Source organism: Hypanus sabinus, chromosome 7 (assembly GCF_030144855.1).
Source record: "Hypanus sabinus isolate sHypSab1 chromosome 7, sHypSab1.hap1, whole genome shotgun sequence".
Lineage (NCBI taxonomy): Eukaryota > Metazoa > Chordata > Chondrichthyes > Myliobatiformes > Dasyatidae > Hypanus > Hypanus sabinus.
Window position 1 is genome coordinate 101,456,896 of NC_082712.1, and position 20,654 is coordinate 101,477,549.

The 20,654-nt window shown below is 45.6% G+C and overlaps 1 protein-coding gene across 1 annotated transcript in view; it reads left to right on the top strand.

The window, feature by feature from the left end:
- The window catches only part of dnah2 (dynein, axonemal, heavy chain 2), a 462,789-nt gene that overhangs the window by 430,298 nt on the left and 11,837 nt on the right, over window positions 1–20,654 (top strand). Inside the window, exons 78-82 of the mRNA XM_059975314.1 lie at window positions 2,911–3,094; window positions 5,124–5,314; window positions 5,922–6,113; window positions 9,086–9,270; window positions 17,831–18,059. Of these exons, the coding sequence (XP_059831297.1) occupies window positions 2,911–3,094; window positions 5,124–5,314; window positions 5,922–6,113; window positions 9,086–9,270; window positions 17,831–18,059 (981 nt within the window). The remainder of the gene's footprint in view (window positions 1–2,910; window positions 3,095–5,123; window positions 5,315–5,921; window positions 6,114–9,085; window positions 9,271–17,830; window positions 18,060–20,654) is intronic.

Below are 20,654 nucleotides of genomic sequence, written 5' to 3' on the forward strand. Positions count from 1 at the left end.
TTCTGGGAAAATGGGGAAGGTGCAGGACAAATGTATTCCAAAAATGAAGAAACACTCAAATGGTAAAATAGTACAACTGTGGCTGACAAGGGAAGTCAAAGGTATTGTAAAAGCAAAAGAAAGGACATACACCAAAGCAAACATTAGTGGGAAGATAGAGGATTGGGAAGTTTTTAAAACCCTACAGAGAGCAACTAAAAAAATCATTGGGAGGGAAAAGATGAAATATGAAAGCGAGCTAGCAAATAATATCAAACTGGATAGAGAAAGTTTTTTCAAGTTGTTAAAAATAAAAAGAGAAATGAGAGTGGATATAAGACCGCTAGAAAATGAGGCAGGAGAAATAATAACAGGGGTCAAGGAGATGATTAATGAACTAATTGAGTATTTTGCGACAATTTCCACTGTGGAAGACACTATCATGCCTGATGTTTAGTGTGCGAAGGAAGAGAAGTGGGTGCAGTTACTGTTACAAGAGAGAAGATGCTCAAAAAGCTGAAATACCTGAAGGTGCATAAGTCACCTGGATCAGATGAGCTGTACCCTAGGGTTCTGAAAGAGGTAGCATAAGAGATTGTGGTAGCATTAGAAATGATCTTTCAAAAATCATTGGACTCTGGCATGGTGCCAGAGGACTGGAAAGTTGCAAATGTCACTCCACTCTAAGAAGGGAGGAAGGCAGCAGGAAGGAAATTATAGACCAGTTAGCCTGACCCCAGTGGATGGTAAGATGCTATAGTCAATTGTTAAGGATGAGGTTATGGAGTACAGGTTGACACAGAACAAGATGGTACAAAGTCAGCATGGTTTCCTTCAGGGAAAATCCTGCCTGACGAATCTGTTGGAATCCTCAGAGGAGATTACAAATAGGGTAGATCAGTGGTTCCCAACCTTTTTTTGGCCATGCCCCACCTAACCACCTCTAAAGTCCTGATGCCCCCTGTGGTGATATAAAATTCTTATTATTCAAAAAGTGAACTCCTATTCACCTGGAGGAAGCCTAAAAGACCATTAACTTGGTTTAAACAAGCTTCCAAAGAACATGGCATTCATGAAAGAGAAAAACAAAAGAACCAAAGGACTGTTAAAGTTCTGAGGAAGAAATTACTAAGAAATTGTAAAAAACAGAACATTAAGTGATATTAAAATAATAATAATTAATAAATAAAACAATGCCGATTCATTTCTACAACATACAAAGACAGATACACCGTTTAAAAGAGATGATGCAATGTACACACCTTCACACCACCAAGAACCGAAAGCTACTGCAAAAAGCAGCATTGGCGCGACCTCATACTCACACAGACTTACTAGAAAAAATTCACTGTTAATAACTCATTCTCGAATTGCCCCCCTTAAAAATCAAATTACCCCCTTGTGGGGCGTACGCCCCACGTTGGGAACCACTGGGGTAGATAAAGGGGATGCAGTGGATGTTGTTTATTTGGTCTTTCAGAAGGCCTTTGACAAGGTGTCACACATGAGGCTGCTTATCAAGTTAAGAGCCCATGGTATTACAGGAAAATTACTAACATGGTTAGAGCATTGGCTGAATGGTAGGAGGCAGCAAGTGGGAATAAAAGGATGCTTTTCTGGATGGCTGCCAGTGACTAGAGGTCAATGTTAGGACCACTTTTTTATGCTGTATATAAATGATTTAGATGATGGCTTTGTTGCCAAGTTTGCAGACAAATACGAAGATTAGTTGAGGAAACAGGTAGGATGCAGAAGGACTTAGACAGATTTGGAGAATGGGCGAGAAAGTGGCAAATTAAATACGATATTGGAAAATGCATGGCCATACACTTTGGTTATAGAAATAAATGTGCAGACTATTTTCCAAATGGGGAGAAAATCCAAAAATCTGAAATGCAAAAGGATTTGGGAGGCCTTGTGCAGAACACACTAAAGGTTAACTTGCAGGTTTGAAAAGATGTGCTGGCATTAGAGACTGTCCAGAGAAGGTTCACAAAGATGATACTGGGAATGAAAGGATTATCATATGTTTGATAGCTCTGCGTCTGTACTTGCTGGGATTTAGAAGGATGAGGGGGGAAGCTCATTGAAACCTTTCAAATATTGAAAGGCCTAGTCAGAGTAGATGTGGAAAGGATCTTTCCCATGGTGGGAGAGTCTAGGACAAGAGGGTGCATGCTCAGGATAGAGGGTCGTCCTTTCAGAACAGAGATGCAGAGAAATTTCTTTAGCCAAATTTGTGGAATTTGTTGCCACATGCAGCAGTGGAGACCAGGTCATTGGGTGTATTTAAGGCAGAGATTGATAGGTTCTTGATTGGACCTGGCATCAAAGGTTATAGGGAGAAGGCTGGGAACTGAGGTTGAGGAGGAGAAAAGAAAGGGATCAGCCATGATTGAATGGTGGAGCAGACTCGATGTACCAGATGGCCTAATTCTGTTCCCTTATCTTATGGTCTTATTTTAGGAAGGATGTGGAAGCTTTAGAGAGGGTGCAGAAGAGATTTACCAGGGTGCTTTCTGGATTAGAGAGCATGTCTTATGAGGATAGGTTGATTAAGCTAAGGCTTTTCTCTTTGGAGCAAAGGGGGATGACTCATGACTTTAAAAAGGTGTATAAGATGATAAAAGACATAGACAAAGTGAACAGCCAGTGACTTTTTCCTAGGGCAGAATAATATTAAAGTATTTGAAGGAAATTGTAGAGGGTAGAGTTTTTACACAGAGTGGTGGGTGTGTGGAACACCCTGCTAGTAGTGGTGGTAGAGGCACATACTTTGGGAGTGTTTAAGAGACTGTTAGATAGGCACATGCATGTAAGAAAAACGCAGAGATATGTGGGGGCGAAGAATTAGTTTGACCTTGGAATAGGTTAAAAGTTCAGCGTGCTGAAGGGCCTGTATGGTGCTGTGATGGTCTATATTCTGTGTAGGTGATTGATGACTCCAACACAAGGACACCGCTGATATTTGTGCTTTCGCCGGGGGTTGATCCCACCAATGCCCTGCTACAACTGGCTGAACACTCGGGAATGGCAACCCGCTTCCATGCATTGTCACTGGGTCAGGGCCAGGCCCCCATTGCCACACGGATGATCACCGAGGGAGTGGCAGAAGGTAGGTGGCACCGATCAGTTTACCCTGGCCCCAGATCAGCCCTCTCCACCTTACTACTATCCCCATCAACATATCATTCTCCTCCATTCCCAGTGTCCTTAACTCCTACAATTCCCCTCATCTACTCCCTCTCTGAGTGAGAGGACCCTCCTGTATTCCCCACTGAATTTTTCACCACCTGTCTTGTTATTTTACCCCCACACTGATCTCGCCCACAAGGGCAAACACATCATCTTCTCCAATTTCATTCAGTTTTCAAGTTTATATTCCTAGAGATTAGCCATATTTGTCACATTAACATCAAAACATTGAAACAGTGAAAAGGTTGTTTGGATCAATGACCAATGCAGTCTGAGGATGTGCTGGGGGCAGCCCACAAGTGATATTATACTTCTAGTGCCAACATAGTATGCCCACAGTTTACTAACCATAACCGTATGGACTGTGGGAGCATCCGATGGGGTGTACAAACTTCTTACAGACAGCATGGGAATTGAACCCTGATTGGTGATAGCTACATTGTGCCAACCACTACACTGCTGGGCTGCTACACCCACACACCTCCCCCCCACACACCCTGTCCCTCCACACCCCATCTCCCCCCACCCCCTCTCTCCCCCGCACCCCTCTTCCCCTCCACCCCACCCTCTACCTCCCTACACCCCCTCTGCCCCCATACCCTTCTTCCCCCACACCCCTCTTCCCCCCACACCCCCTCTCCCCACCCCAAAACCCCTGAAATGGGGAAGGAGCCTGCTCTGGGGGGTGTAATCCCTGAATTGGTGAAAGATCCCTGCTCTGGGGGGAGGTGTAATCCCTGAATTGGTGAAGGATCCTGCTCTTGGGGGGTAATCCCTGAATTGGGGAATGATCCCTGCTCTGGGGGGAGGTGTAATCCCTGAATTGGTGAAGGATCCCTGCTCTGGGGGGGCTAATCCCTGAATTGGGGAAGGATCCTGCTCTTGGAGGGTAATCCCTGAATTGGGGAATGATCCCTGCTCTGGGGGGGGGGGGTGTAATCCCTGTGGGGGTGGGGTGGATTCCTGTACCAGGACATCTCGTCTCTGGGAGTCCCTGCACTGGAAGTTTGCTGGACAAGCTGACAGGATGAAATCAGGCCTTCTGATATTTTTAAGAATGGGGGAGTTTTCTCAGATTTCTGGGGCAAATCTTGTCCTGAGCTAACAAAAACATGAACAGTACAGCACACAGTGTTGAATCAAACTAATTAAACTAGCTAAACTGAAATCTTTCATCTATACATTGTCCATATGTTCCACTTTCTGTACATCCATGTGTCTAATAGCCTCTTAAGCAACTCTGGTTCTTTTACCACCACCTCTGAGGGTAGATTCCAGTTCCCACCACTCAATGTAAAAAGACTTGTCCTGTACACCTCAATGTAAAATGAATGTCCTCTGGTAGTAGACATTTCAATCCTGGGAAACAGATTCCAGCTGTCTACTCGTAGCCTCTCATTATCATATGAACCTTTGTCATGTCACCCCTGATTATCGGAAACTATGATGTTATTTTTTGAGTTCTTTAGTCATAGAGTACAGAAACAGGCCTTTTGGCCCACCATATCCATTCTGACCCCTTTTGCTCATCTACACTAATCCTATTTCCCTGCTCCAGTGTCATATCCCTCTATACCTTACCTATTTAAATGTCTGTCTAAAGGTCTTTTCAATGTAGCAATTCTGTCTGGCAGCTGATTTTGCACAGGCAGAGGGAGATGGACATAAACCTCTCACCTTAAATCTACACCCTCTTATCTGTGATAACAAGAGAATATTCCCAGCCATCTAGTTACCTACACCTCCTGTAGTTGTAGAGTGTAAACCTCCGTCAGGTCACCCCTCACCTCACTCACTCCAGGGAAAACAATCCCAGCCCCTGCCCAATCTCTTCCCATAACTAATGCACTCTCCCACTCTCCCCAAGCTGATCCAGTCTGCACTGTCTGTCTGGGGGTGGGGGGGGGCACGGATGAAATGGTTTGTCCTTACATTGGTACCTTCGGCAGGGAACTGGGTCTTTCTTGCCAACTGCCACCTCTCACTCTCCTGGATGCCCCAGTTGGATAAACTCATTGAACAGCTGCAGATCGAAGAACCACATCCTGACTTCCGACTCTGGATCAGCTCCAGCCCCCACCCGGACTTCCCGGTCTCCATCCTGCAGAGCAGCATCAAGATCACAACAGAACCGCCGAAGGTAATCCGACTGTAGTCCTGCTCTCCCCTGTCCCTGTGCCCGAGTTCCACTGAAAAGCTCACAAACCAGGTTCACTATCCCTGCAGAGACCCGCGCCTGGCATCAGCTTCCTCACATATGCCCAGCACAGGAAGATCCCACTACAGGCACCTGGCACATGTAGACTGTCAGCTCTGAGAGGGCAACAGTGTGGGAGGAGTCATACCGAGGATGGATCGCTCGGGGTTCTACTGGTATGCTTGCTCCTGGGCCTGGTCAAGAAGACAGTTCATGGATCTAGGTAGTGGACATTCAAATCCTCTGCCTGAGCCCACAGCTCATGTCCAGGGAGAGGTCACTTTGGGTTCAGCTGGGGATTTCTGGTAACAGTGGGCCCCCTAGGGAATTGACTGTTTTGTCAATAAATGTAATTGTGTTTGAAATTGTAAATAGTTTTGCAAATCCCTAATTGTTTTGTGAGTGAATAACCTTTTGTAGTTTTGTAAATGAAAGTGGAGTGGTACCAAGAGGCCATCACACTGTGGGATGGAGGGTCACACTGTGTTTGCCCTTGCTCAGTTCCCTTTCCCCTCTCCCCCCTCTCTCCCTCCTCCCCGGTTGTTCACAGGGTATCAAAGCAAACATGAAGCGCCTCTACAACCTGGTCACCCCACAACAGTTCAGCCGCTGTTCCAAACCCAGGAAGTACAAGAAGCTGCTCTTCGCCATGTGCTTCTTCCACAGCCTTCTGCTCGAGCGCAAGAAATTCCTGCAGCTTGGCTGGAACATTGTCTACAGCTTCAATGACTCCGACTTTGAGGTGGGTTTGAGGCTGGTAGAGTTTCTTTACAGCCTGGCCCCTCCCATCAATCTCGCATTTCAATAGTGTCCTGCTCTGTCAGCACTGGGGAGGCAACCTAACAGTGACTCCGGGGTCAGTCACAGAGTGAATCTCCCTCCACACCGTCCCATCACACACTCCCAGGGTCAGACACAGAGTGAAACTCCCTCCACACCGTCCCATCACACACTCCCGGGGTCAGACACAAAGTGAATGTCCCTCCACACTGTCCCATCACACACTCCCGGGGTCAGACACAGAGTGAATCTCCCTCCACACTGTCCTGTCACACACTCCCGGGGTCAGACAGAGTGAAGCTCCCTCCACACCGTGGGGTCAGACAGAGTGAATCTCCCTCTCCATTTTTTTGGGCCACACTTTGAGTCTTGTTTTCAGTTCTGGTCACCACATTACAGAAAGAACAGGATAACATAGAAACATAGAAAGCCTACAGGACAATACAGGTCCTTCAGCCACAAAGCTGTGCCAAACATGAACTTACTTTAGAAATTACCTAGGGTTACCCATAGCCCTTTATTTTTCTGAGCTCCATGTTTCTATCCAGGAGTCTCTTAAAAAACCTATTGTATCCGCCTCCACCACCATCATCAGCAGCCCATTACACGCACTCACCACTTTCTGCGTAAAAAACTTTCCCTTGTCATCTCCTCTGTACCTACTTCCAAGCACCTTAAAACTGTGCCTTCTCATGTTAGCCATTTCAGCCCTGGGAAAAAGTCTCTGACTATCCACACGATCAATGCCTCTCATCATCTTATACACCTCTGTCAGGTCACCTCTCATCCTCCATCGCTCCAAGGAGAAAAGGCCATGTTCACTCAACCTATTCTCATAAGGCATGCTCCCCAATCCAGACAACATCCTTGTAAATCTCCTCTGCATCGTTTCTGTAGTTTCCACATTCTTCCTGTAGTGAGGCAACCAGAACTGAGCACAGTACTCCAAGTGGTGTTTGACCAGGGTCCTATATAGCTGTAACATTACCTCTTGGCTCTTAAACTCAATCTCATGATTGATGAAGGCCAATACACCTTATGCCTTCTTAACCACAGAGTCAACTTGCGTAGCAGCTTTGAGTGTCTTACCCCAAGATCCCTCTGATCCTCCACATTGCCAAGAGTGTTACCATTAATACTATATTCTGCCATCATATTTGACCTGTCAAAACCAAACGCCTCGCACTTAACTGGGTTGAACTCCACCTGCCACTTCTCAGCCCAGTTTTACATCCCACTGTAACCTCTGACAGCCCTCCACACTATCCACAACACCTCCAACCTTTGTGTCATCAGCAAACTTACTAACCCATCCCTCCACTTCCTCATCCAGGTCATTTATAAAAATCCCGAATAGGGGTCCAGAACAGATCCCTGAGGTACACCACTGGTGACCGACCTCCATGCAGAATATGACCCGTCTACAACCTCTCTTTGCCTTCTGTGTGCAAGCCAGATCTGGATCTACAAAGCAATGTCCCCTTGGATCCCATGCCTCCTTATTTCTCAATAAGCCTTGCATGGGGTACCTTGTGGTAGTGCTAGGAGTGCAGAAGAGATTCGCCAAAATATTGCTTGGAGTTGGGGATTTTAGTTACCAGGAGAGATTGGATTAGCCAGATCTGTTAACACTTACCTGCTTTAAGTCTGTGGAGATTTCAGATAATGAGGGGTATTAGTGGGGTATTCAGAGTGGATAAGTCTAGGAATAGAGAGCATAGATTTAAGATGTGAGGTGTGAAGTTCAAAGGTGATGGGTGAGGGTGTAGGATGTACAGAGTGAGCTGCTGAACGAGGGTGATGGAAACAGTTACATTTACCCGACCCTCCCCACCGATCTCCTTCTTGGCATTTATCACTGCAAGTGGGACAAGTGCTACACCTGCCCCTATACTTCCTCTGTCACCACTCTGTCCCAAATGGCCCTTCCAGGTAAGGTGACACTTCACCTGTGAGTCTGTCAGGGTCACCTACAGTATTCGGTTCTCTTCTGTTGGCCTTCTGTTCTGTGAGATCTGACGTGGATTTACAGCCACGTCATTGAGCCCCTTTGATCTGTCTGCCACAAAAGGTAGGATCTCCTGGTTGCTACCCACTTTCCATTCCATTCTGATGTATTTGTCCAAAGCCTCCTCTACTACCATGCTCAGGCCACTCTCATTTTCCTCTTATTCTGTCTGGATAACTTCCAACCTGATGTCATGAACTGTGATTTCTCCAACTTCCAGTCATTTCTGCTCCTCCCCCTTCCCCATTCTGGTTCCCCTCTCCGTCCCTTTCAGCCCTGGTCCAATCTCCTCTCCTATCAGATTCCTCCTCCTTCAGCCATTTCTTTACCTCTTCCACCTATACCCTCCCAGCTTCTTATTCATCCCACCTACCTTATGCCTCACCTGGTCTCACCTATCATCTGCCAGTTTGAACTCCTCCCCGCCCCACACCACCTTATTCTGGCATCTGTGCCCTTCCTTTCCGCTCCTGATGAAGGGTCTTGGCCAAAAATGTTGGCTATTTATTCCCCTTTATAGATGCTGTCTGATCTAAATTCCTCTAGCATTTTGTGTATGTTACACATTTAAAAGACATTTAGAACATAAACTCTGTAGCACATTACAGGCCCTTTGATGCTTAATGTTGTGCAGACATTTTAATCTACCCTAAGATCAATCTAACGCATCCCTCCAACATAGCCCTCCATTTTTCCGTCATCCTTGTGCCTACTTGAGTTTCTGAAATGTTCCTGGCATATGACCAGGTAGCTTAATAGGAAAGGCATGGGGTGTGGTTACTGGGTTCTGATCTAATATAGCTATGGAGTTAACATCAACAGACATCGCCACATGGAAGAGATGAACTGAAGTATAATCTAGAACAAGATTCATAAGTCTGCTTCAAATACCAGTTTGAAACCCAACCCTGCTCTTTCTGCTACAGGTGTCTGAAAACCTACTGAGCATTTACCTAGACGAGTATGATACTACCCCCTGGGATGCCCTCAAGTACCTGATTGCAGGTGTGAATTACGGGGGACATGTGACAGACGACTGGGACCGTCGCCTCCTCACCACCTACATCAACGACTTCTTCTGTGACAAAGCCATCACCACCAATTACTACAAGTAAGCTTTGTCTCTGCTCTGCTTCAACTACTGAAGATATAGACAGGCTGTAGAGTTGGGCAGAAAAATGGCAGATGAAGTTCAATCCGGACAAGTGTGAGGTGATGCATTTTGGAAGGACAAACCAGAAGACTGAGTACAGGATTAATGGTCAGTTACTTAAGTGTGTGGATGAACAAAGGGACCTTGGAGTTCAAATCCATACATCCGTCAAGGTCACTGCACAGGTTGATAGGGTAGTTAAGAAGGCCTATGGGATGCTAGGCTTCATTAACAGGGAGATTGAGTTCTAGAGTAGAGAGGTCATGTTGCAACTCTACAAACCTCTGGTGAGACTGCACAGAGTATTGTGTTCAATTCTGGTCACCTCATTACAGGAAGGATGTGGAAGCTATGGAGAGGGTGCAGAGGAGATTTACCAGGACGTTGCCTGGTTTAGAGAACAAGTCATACGAAGCAAGGTTAGCAGAGCTGGGACTTTTCTCCTTGGAGTGTAAAAGAATGAGAGGGGACTTGATAGAGGTCTACAAGATTATGAGAGGCATAGATAGGGTGAATAGTCAGTACCTGTTTCCCAGGGCACCAATAGCAAACACCAGAGGACATATGTACAAAATTAAGGGAGAGAAGTTTAGGGGAGACATCAGGGGTACGTTTTTTACACAGAGGGTTGTGAGTGCCTGGAATGATTTGCCAGGGATGGTGGTGGAAGCTAAAACATTAGGGGTATTTAAGAGCCTCTTGGACAGGGACATGGATGAAAGAAAAATGGAGGGTTATGGGGTAGTGTGGGTTTACTACTTATTTTTTAGGGATCATATGGGTTGGCACAACATGGAGGGCTGAAGGGCCTGACTGTGCTGTAATGTTCTATGGTTCTACTGCTGAGACAGATCTGGCCACAGGCATAAAAGACTTCTGGGGCAACGCCTCAGCATAGAACCTAGAACATCAATCAGTAGAGCACAGCATAGGTCCTTTAGCCCATGATGTTCTGGCAACCTTTTAACCTACTCTAAGGTCAATCTAACACTTTCCTCCCACATAGCCCTCTATTTTTCTTTAATGCAAGTGTCTAAGAATTTCTTAAATGCCCAAAATATACAGTGCTCATAACATGTATTCGCCACCCCCCCCCCCCCCCCCGGATGTTTTCTTGGTTTATTGTTTTACAACATTGAATCCCATTTGATTTAATTTTGGGTTTTTGTGACACTGATCAACAGAAAAACTCTTTCATGTCAAAGTGAAAACAAATCTCTACAAAGTGATCTAAATTAACTAAAAATATAAAACACAAAATAATTGATTGCTTACACACACACTTATTTATTTATTTTTCTCTTTTTCTCTCTCTCTCTCTCTCTCTCTCTCTCTCTTTCCCTCTCACAATCACTCCCTGCCTGTTCTCCAGCTTCCTCTGGTGCTCCCCTCCCCCTTTCTTTCTTCCAAGGCCTTCTGTCCTATGCTACTCCCCCTTCTCCAGCCTTGTATCCCTTTTGCCAATCAACTTCCCAGCTCTTAGCTTCATCCCTCCCTCTCCAGTCCTCTCCTATCATTTCAGGTCTCCCCCCCCCCCCCACTTTCAAATCTCTTACTATCTCTTTTTTTCTTTAGTCCTGACAAAGGGTCTCGGCCTGAAACGTCGACTGTACTTCTTCCTGTAGTTGCTGTCTGGCCTGCTGCATCCCACCAGCATTTTGTGTGTGTTGCTTGGAAATTTTCATGGTTTATCATTCTACAACACTGAATCACAGTGGATTTAATCTGGCTTTTTTGACACTGATCAATGGAAAAAGACTCATGTCAAAGTGAAACAGATCTCTACAAAGTGATCAAAATTAATTGATTGCATAATTCTTCACTCCAAGTCAATATTTAGTAAATGGACCTTTGGTGGCAATTACAGCCTTGAGTCTGTGTGGACAGGTCTCTACCAGCTTTGCACATCTGGACACTGCAAATTTCCCCCATTCTTCTTTACAAAACTGCTCAAGCTCTGTCAGATTGCATGGGGATCGTGAGTGAACAGCCCTTTTCAAGTCCAGCCATGAATTCTCAATTGGATTGAGGTCTGGACTCTGACTTGGCCACTCCAGGATATTAACCTTCCCAAGTTACAGTTTTCTTGCAGACTACATCAGGGTTTCCTTGTATTCTGCTGCTTTCATTTTCCCCTCTACCATCACAAGCCTTCTAGGGCCTGCTGCAGTGAAGCATCCCCACAGCATGATGCAGCCACCACCATGTTTCACAGTAGGGATGGTGTGTTTTTGATGATGTGTGGTGTTGGCTTACACCAAATGTAATGTTTAGTCTGATGGCTAAGCAGCTCAATTTTGGTTTCATCACACCACAGAACTTTATTGCAGCTGACTTCAGAATCTGCCACATGCCTTCTGTCAAACTCTGACTGAGATTTCATTTGAGTTTTTTTTAACAGTGGCTTTTTCTTTGCTATTCTCCCATAAAGCTGTGATTGGTGAAGCACCCGGGCAATAGTTGTTGAATGTGCAGTCTCTCCCATCTCAGTCACTGAAGCTTGTAACTCCTCCAGAGTCGGCATAGGTCTCTTGGTGGCCTCCCTCACTAGTCCCTTCTTGCAAGGTCACTCAGGTTTTGAGGTCAGCCTGCTCTAGGCAGGTTTACAGCTGTGGCATATTCTTTTTTGTAATTTATTTTTTTATTGAAGTTCATCATCAAACAAACATTTCCATAAGATGTAGTTCAGACATTGTACATATATATCATATAATCATATATATCACAAATCTCCACAAAGTATTTATCTGAGGTACACACTTATAGAAAAGAGTGGAAAGAAAAAACAAGCAAAAGGAAAGAACTATGTACAAGTAGGGAGTAATCTTTTTTTTTACAACAGATTCATAGATTTGTGAGAATAAAATCAGGTCTATGAGGCATTATGTAGTTAAACCATTTTTCCCAGTATGAATCAAATTGTTCCAGCTTTCCATTTCTTGATGATTAACTTAACTGTATGCGAAGGGATATTCTGTGACCTGGAAATATTCTTGTATCCATCTCCTGACTTGTGCATGGAGTGTTCTTTTGTCGTTATGGTGTTGTTTTTGCTAGGATACTGACTCACCAGCAGTAGGACCTTCCAGATACAGGTGTATTTTCACTACAGTCAATTGAAACGCCTTGACTGCACACAAGTCTCCAGAAACTGATCCCCATTTAGCTAATGATATGACTTCTAAAATCATTTGGCTGCACCAATGATGATTTAGTGTGTCATATTAAGGGGAGGGGTTGAATACTTAAGCAATCAATTATTTTGTGTTTTATATTTTTAGTTAATTTAGATCACTTTGTAGAGATCTGTTTTCACTTTGACATGAAAGAGTTTTTCTGTTGATCAGTGTCACAAAAACCCAAAATTAAATCAAATGGGATTCAATGTTGTAAAACAATAAACCAAGAAAACATCCGGGGTGGGGTGGGGGGGGGGTGGCGAATACATGTTATGAGCACTGTATATTTTGGGCATTTAAGAAGTTCTTAGACACTTGCATTAAAGAAAAATAGAGGGCTATGTGGGAGGAAAGTGTTAGATTGACCTTAGAGTAGGTTAAAAGGTTGCCAGAACATCATTGGCTAAAGGACCTATGCTGTGCTCTACTGATTGATGTTCTAGGTTCTATGCTGAGGTGTTGCCCCAGAAGTATTTTATGCCTGTGGCCAGATCTGTCTCAGCAGTAGAACCATAGAACATTACAGCACAGTCAGGCCCTTCAACCCTCCATGTTGTGCCAACCCATATGATCCCTAAAAAATAAGTAGTAAACCCACACTACCCCATAACCCTCCATTTTTCTTTCATCCATGTGCCTGTCCAAGAGGCTCTTAAATACCCCTAATGTTTTAGCCTCCACCACCATCCCTGGCAAATCATTCCAGGCACTCACAACCCTCTGTGTAAAAAATTTTCCCCTGAAGTCTTGCCTAAACTTCCCTCCATTAATTTTGTACATATGTCCTCTGGTGTTTGCTATTGGTGCCCTGGGAAATAGGTACTGACTATCCACCCTATCTATGCCTTTCATAATCTTGTAGACCTCTATCAAGTCCCCTCTTATTCTTCTACGCTCCAAAGAGAAAAGTCCCAGCTCTGCTAACCTTGCTTCATATGACTTGTTCTCCAAACCAGGCAACATCCTGGTAAATCTCCTCTGCACCCTCTCCATAGCTTCCACATCCTTCCTACAATGTGACCAGAATTGAACACAATACTCTATGTGCGGCCTCACCAGAGATTTGTAGAGTTGCAACATGACCTCTCTACTCTTGAACTCAATCCCCCTGTTAATGAAGCCTAGCATCCCATAGGCCTTCTTAACTACCCTATCAACCTGTGCAGCGACCTTGAGGGATGTATGGATTTGAACTCCAAGGTCCCTTTGTTCATCTATACTCTTAAGTAATTAGCCATTAATCCTGTACTCAGTCTTCTGGTTGGTTCTTTTCAAAATGCATCATTTTATACTTGTCCGGATTGAACTCCATCTGCTATTTTTCTGCCCAACTCTGCAGCCTGTCTATATCCTCTTGTAAACTTTGACAACCTACAGCTCCATCCACAACTCTTCCAATCTTCGTGTCACCTGCAAACTTACTCACCCATCCTTCCGCCTCTACATCCAGGTCATTTATAAAAATCATAAATAGCGGGGGTCCCAGGACAGATCCCTGTGGCACTCCACTAGTCACCGACCTCCAGGCAGAATACTTTCCTTCCACAACTACTCTTTTCTTTCTTCCTTTAAGCCAATTTTTTATCCAAACAGCCAAGGTTCCACTTATCCCATGCCTCATGATTTTCTGGATGAGTCTCTCATAAGGGACCTTGTCAAATGTTTTGCTAAAGTCCATGTAGACCACATCCACTGCCCTATCCTCATCAATTTCTTTTGTTACCTCTTCAAAAAACTCAATCTGGCTCATGAGGCACGATCTTCCCTTCACAAAGCCATGTTGACTATCCATGAGTAGACTGTACTCCTCCAAATGCTCATAGATCCCATCCTTAAGAATCCTTTCCAGTAGTTTGCATACCACCGTAAGACTCAACGGTCTGTAGTTCCCAGGTTTCTCCCTATTACCTTTTTTAAATAAGGGAACTACATTTGCCATTCTCCAGTCCTCCAGCACTTCCCCTGCAGCCAAAGAGGATTCAAAGATCATAGCTAATGCTCCTGCGTTCTCTTCTCTCAATTCCCACTACAACCTGGGGTGTATCATATCCGGCCCTGGGGATTTATCAATCTCAATGTTTTTAAGAAGATCCAGCACTTTTTCTTCCTTAATCTCCACACTGTCCAGCACGCAGGCCTGCTCTACTTCAACCTCATCCTGATCAAGATCCTTTTCACTTGTGAATACTGAAGCAAAGTATTCATTTAGGACCTCCCCAACCTCCTCCACCTCCAGGCACATGTTGCCCTCTTTATCCTTTAGCAGTCCCACCTTCGTTCTCGCCATCCTCCTATTCTTCACATACGCATAGAACGCCTTGGGGTTCTCCTTAATCCTACATGCCAAGGCCTTCTCATGCCCCCTTCGAGCTCTCCTAAGTCCTTTCTTTAGCTTCTTCCTGGCTACCCCATATTTCTCATAAGCCCCTTCTACTTCCTGCTTCTTATATCTAACATATGCTTCCCTTTACCTCTTGACGAGTTGCCTCACGTTTCATCAGCCACGGTTCTCTTTTCCTACCATTTTTTTCCTTGCCTCAGTGGGACAAACCTATCCTGAACCCAGCTCAAGTGGTCCCTAAACTTCTCCCACATTACTTCTGTGCTTTCCCCTTTGAACATCTGTTTCCAATTTACTCTTGCTGGTTCCTGCCTCATCCCTTCAAAGTTAGCCCTTCCCCAGTTAAGCACTTTACCATTTCGTCTGATTTTATCCCTTTCCATAGCTATGCTGAAGCTAAGGGAGTTGTGGTCACTCTCACCAAAATGCTCCCCCACCAAGAAGTTTGTCACCTGGCCAGGTTCATTACCCAGAACTAGATCCAGTATAGCCGGTCCATATACTGTGTCAGGAATCCTTCTTGAACACACCTGACAAATTCAGCCCCATCTATCCCCCTTGCACTCAGGAGGTGCCAGTCAATATGAGGGAAGTTGAAATCACCCATAACTACTACCCTGTATTTCCTGCTCCATTCTAAAATCTGCTTGCTTGTCTGCTCCTCGGTGTCCCGAGGGCTATTTGGGGGCCTATAGACTACTCCCAGCACAGTGATTGATCCCTTCCTATTTCTGACTTCCACCCAGACTGACTCCGTGGACACTCCTTCTGTAGCGTCCTCCCTTTCTATAGCCGTGATACTATCCCTGACCAGCAATGCCATTCCCCCCCCCCTTTCCTACCTCCCATCCTATTCCTTTTAAAACACCTGAACCCCGGGACCTGCATCATCCAGTCCTGCCCTTCCTCCAACCAAGTTTCAGTAATAGCCACAACATCGTAATTCCACGTACTAATCCATGCTCTAAGTTCATCCTCCTTGTTTCAGCATTGAAATAGACCTTCCTGCTTGTCCTTCCTCATCAACTCAGAACCCATGCCCTTGTCCTTCTACCTTAATCCCTGCACTCACATTCTGATTCCCACCCCCCTGCCAAACTAGTTTAAACCCTCCCCAACACTCTATCAAACCTGCCCACCAGGATATTGGTCCCCCTGGGATTCAAGTGCAACCCGTCCTTTTTATACAGGTCACACCCGCCCCAAAAGAGGTCCCAATGATCCAGAAATCTGAATCCCTGCCCCCTGCTCCAATCCCTCAGCCACGCATTTAACCTCCACCTCATTCTATTCCTATTCTCACTGTCACGTGGCACAGGCAGTAATCCCAAGATTACTACGTTTGAAGTCCTGCTTTTCAACTTCCTTCCTAACTCCCTGTAGTCTTCTTTCAGGACCTCTTCCCTTTTCCTACCTATGTCATTGGTACCTATATGTACCACAACTTCTGGCTGTTCTCCCTCCCACTGCAGGATATCTTGGACGTGATCAGAAACATCCCGGACCCTGGCACCTGGGAGGCAAACTACTATCCGAGTTTCTTTCCTGCGTCCACAGAATCGCCTGCCTGAACCCCTGACTATAGAGTCCCCTATCACTACTGCCTTCATCTTCCTTTCTCTACCCTTCTGAGCCACAGGGCCAGACTCTGTGCCAGAGGCACGGCCACTGTCCCTTGCTCCAGGTAGGCTGTCCCCCCCAACAGTACTCAAACAGGAGTACTTATTGTCAAGGGGTACAGCCACAGTACCTGACTCTTCCCTTTCCCTCTCCTGACTGTGACCCATTTCTCTGTCCCCCATGGCCCCGGAGTGACCATCTGTCTGTAACTCCTCTCTATCACCTCCTCACTCTCCCTGACCAGATGAAGGTCATCGAGCTGCAGCTCCAGTTCCCTAACACGGTCCCTTAGGAGTTGCATCTCAATGCACCGGGTGCAGATGTGGCCGTCCAGGACGCCGGGAGACTCCAGGACCTCCCACATCTGACACCGACCACAGAAAACTGGCCACACACACACATACTACCTCCTTTTGCAATCAACAACTGCCTCACCTCGTCCTGTTACCGCTGAAGCCCGTGGAGTCAAAGCCGTTTCACTCCGCTGCCTCTCACTCCGCTGCCCGCTGGGTATGGCTGCCTTCTTTTTAAACTGTTCGCACTCAGCTGGCCGACGTCACGCGTCTGCGCAGTCTGGCCTCTTTCTTCCCCCGAGAACTCAAAATGTCTTCCCACTGAAAATCCTTAGGTGCTCTCCGCTACCTTCTTGTTCCGAATCATACCGACAGGGTTCAATTCTTACCGCTATCTGTAAACAGTTTGTCCATTCTCCCCATGCCAGCATTGGTTTCCTCCCACTTTCTGAACGTATGGGTTAGGATAAGTGAGTTGTGGAAATGCTATGTTGGCATCGGAAGCATGGCAACACTTGCAGAGTGCCTAGCATAATCCTCGCTGATGTGATTTTATATAAATTACACAATAATCTTTAAGGGAGAAAAGGTCCTAGCCTGTTCAACCTCTTCCTATAATTCAGTTCTTTGGTCCTGGCAGCATCCTCACAAATCTTTTCTGCCCTCTATCCAATTTAATAACTTATTTTATGGATGACCAAAACTGAAAATGATACAAATTTCATGACCTCCCCACTCCTAATCTTAATACCCTGACTGATGATAGTCAAGGTGCCAAATCCTCTTCACTACACTGCCTACCAATTTCTCCACGTTCCTGTTTCCCTAATCTCTCTGTTCTACAACACTCCCCAGGGCCCTTCAGTTCACTATGGAAGTCCTACCTTGGTTTAACTTTCCCGAGTCCAATGCTTTGCGCTTGTTTTAATTAAACTGCATTTACCATTCCCCAGCTAATGAAGATCTCCTATGACTTTCATTCTTGATATTTATTGTGCATGGCCCAGACTCCAGTCCCATTCATGACTTAAACTTTCTTCTTGCCCAAAAGAAGTTAATTAATAAGTGTTGTGCTGGTGTTTCAGACTCTCCAGCCTGGATAACTACTACATCCCCAAAGATGGTGATCTAGATTCATACAAGGAATATATCAGCATGCTGCCCAGTGTGGAGCACCCTGAGGCCTTTGGGCAGCACCCCAATGCAGATGTGGCCAGTGAGATCGCAGAGGCTCGCAGACTCTTCGACACACTACTGTCCCTCCAGCCTCAGGTCACCACAGCTGAGGGCAGGGGCCTAAGCCGGGAGGAGAAGGTAAACATGGCGTGATTGAATGAACCTTCACCAAATCCACCCTCACAGTAAGCTGCAGGTCACTGCCCCTCCCTCAGCCATACACTGCCATGCCTCACTCCTCTCCCATCACTACACTTCTCTACTGAGAGGGTCACACTTATGGGAGGGGTGTTACTGAGGGTCGATACTGAGGAAGGGTCACTCTGATTGAAGGGGTAGTACTGAGGGAGAGTCATTCTGTGTGAAGGGAGGTCACACATGGAAGGGATGGACTGAGGGAGGGTCACATGGTGAGTGGTGCGATACTGTGGGAGGGGTCATTCTGGGGAGGTTCACACTGTGAGAGGGTTGGCACTGAGAGAGAGTCACACTGTGGGAGGGGGTTACTAAGGGAAAGTCACACTAGGAGAGATGGTACAGAGGGGGGAGTTCTGCAGTCACAAGAGTTTGAACAGTAGGTTTGCTGCTGGAAGGGATACAATACTATAAGGGGGACTAGTTGCATAGGGTACAGGCTGACCTGGGTAAAGAATGGGTCCCATTTTTAATGGCATCCATGGTTGACATTGATGGAAATTACACAAGAATCACTCGGAATGATAACTAGACATCAACAGTGCTGTAATGATTGACGGAAAACGTGCAAGACAGGTTAGAGAGAACAATTACTAAACCTGGAGAGAGAAATCTATTTTCAATGGCCGTAGAAACAAACACTTGTGTTTAGGGTTGTACTTTAGTCTTTAATGTGAAAATGAGAGCTGGTTGTATGTGGGGATGTTGATTGTTGGCCACTGGGATTGCCTGTACTCTGTACTGTGAAGGAGACAGAGGCTTGTTGTGTTCTTTGTTCTTCTGAGCACTGTTGGCCTGCTATGTTGGCACTGGAATGTATAGCAACACTTGCAGCTGCTCCAGGCACATCCTTGGGTTGTGTTTGTTGTTACCGCAAATGATGGATTTCACTGTATGTTTCAATGTACACGCGATAAATAAATGAATCTGAATCTCACATTATCAATGGAGCTGAGGTCTGAAGGAGGTGCCATCTTTTAGACTCAGTAGATATCCTGTCCTTTCTTTATTTATGTGTAAACATTTCTTTCTCTGGAAGTGTTTGGGGCTCGTGTTTCTACCCGTCAATATCACTAATGCAACCATGGTTTTCCAGCAGGATAGCAAAAAGAACTTAGAAAAGTAGGAAAGAAAGCCTGGAGATATGGTTTATTAACTGAAAATGTTGAAATAGTCAGCAGGTCAGGCAGCATATCGGGAGAGAAACAGTTAATGTTCTGCCTCACTGCCCTTTTGTTGGAATATGGAATATGTTTTATGTTGAAAGAGGGGTAAGGAAACAAAGGTAATGTTTGTGGCAGGAAGGAGACCAGGGAGGCTGAATGACCCACGTGATGGGTGCTGACTGAGAGATGGCAACAAAGGCTTCTTCATCGCAGATGATGTCTGGACAAGATGTCAATTCTGAGCTGAATACACACACAGTTCTGCAGCTTCCGAAAATCTTAAATAAAAATGAAATGCTGGAAATCCCCAGAAATTCTGACAGTATCTGCCGAGAGAGAGAAATGAGTAAATGAGTCTCCCAGAGATGCCACACCTCTCCTCTGTCCTCTCTTTGTCTCCCTCCACTTAGAACTCCTGCAGAAGTTCAGACGTGTTTAACAACCTCTTTCATTCTTCATTCAATCCCTCTTGATCTCCACATTATCATAGACATTTCATTGTTCTCCCCTAATGTAAATTGTACCATTCCCAGATCTGTGGTGTGAAATATGACCCATTTCTTTCTCCACAAATACTGCCTGAACTCTGAGTACTTAGTTGGCTCTGGGCCTCAGAAGGGTAGAGTGAAGTCAAGCGGAACAATAGTCTGAATAGTTTGGAGGACAGACAGGAGATTCTGTGGCACCAAAAGAGACGCCAGGATGGTGTGTTGCCTCCCAGGTGCTAGGCTGTCTCTGAGCGGTTGCAGGATATTCTTGAAGGGGAGGATGAGCAGCTGGAGGTTGTGGTACATGTTGGTACCAATGACATAGGCAAGAGAGGGGTAGAGGTCCTGCGCAGTAAGTTTAGGGAGTTAGGAAGGAGGCTGAAGAGCAGGACCTCCAAGGTGGTAATCTCTGGATCACTCCCAGTGCCGTGAGTTAGTGAAGACCAGAACAGGAAGATAGCACAGATGAATGAGTGAGTGGCTGAAACCCTGCCCCCTCCACCAAGGTCTTGGATCATTTCAACCTTTTCTGGGGAAGGGGGTGACCTGTACAAGTGGGACAGGTTGCACCTGAACTGGAGGGGAACTAATATCCTGGGAGGGAGGTTTGCTAATGCAATTAGGAAGGGTTTAAACTAGAATTTCAGGGTGGTGGGAACCAAAGGGAAGAAGTAGAGGATGGGGTAGTTGGTGCTCAAGTAGAGACAGCTTGTAGGGAGTTTCTGAGGAAGGATAAGCAGATGATGAAGATGATAGAAGCACTCAGCCAGATGGTTTGGGATGTGTCTATTTTAATGCAAGGAGTATCATAAACAAGGCAGATGAACTTAGAGTGTGGATCAATACGTGGAACTATGACAGTGTGGCCATTACAGAGAATTGGA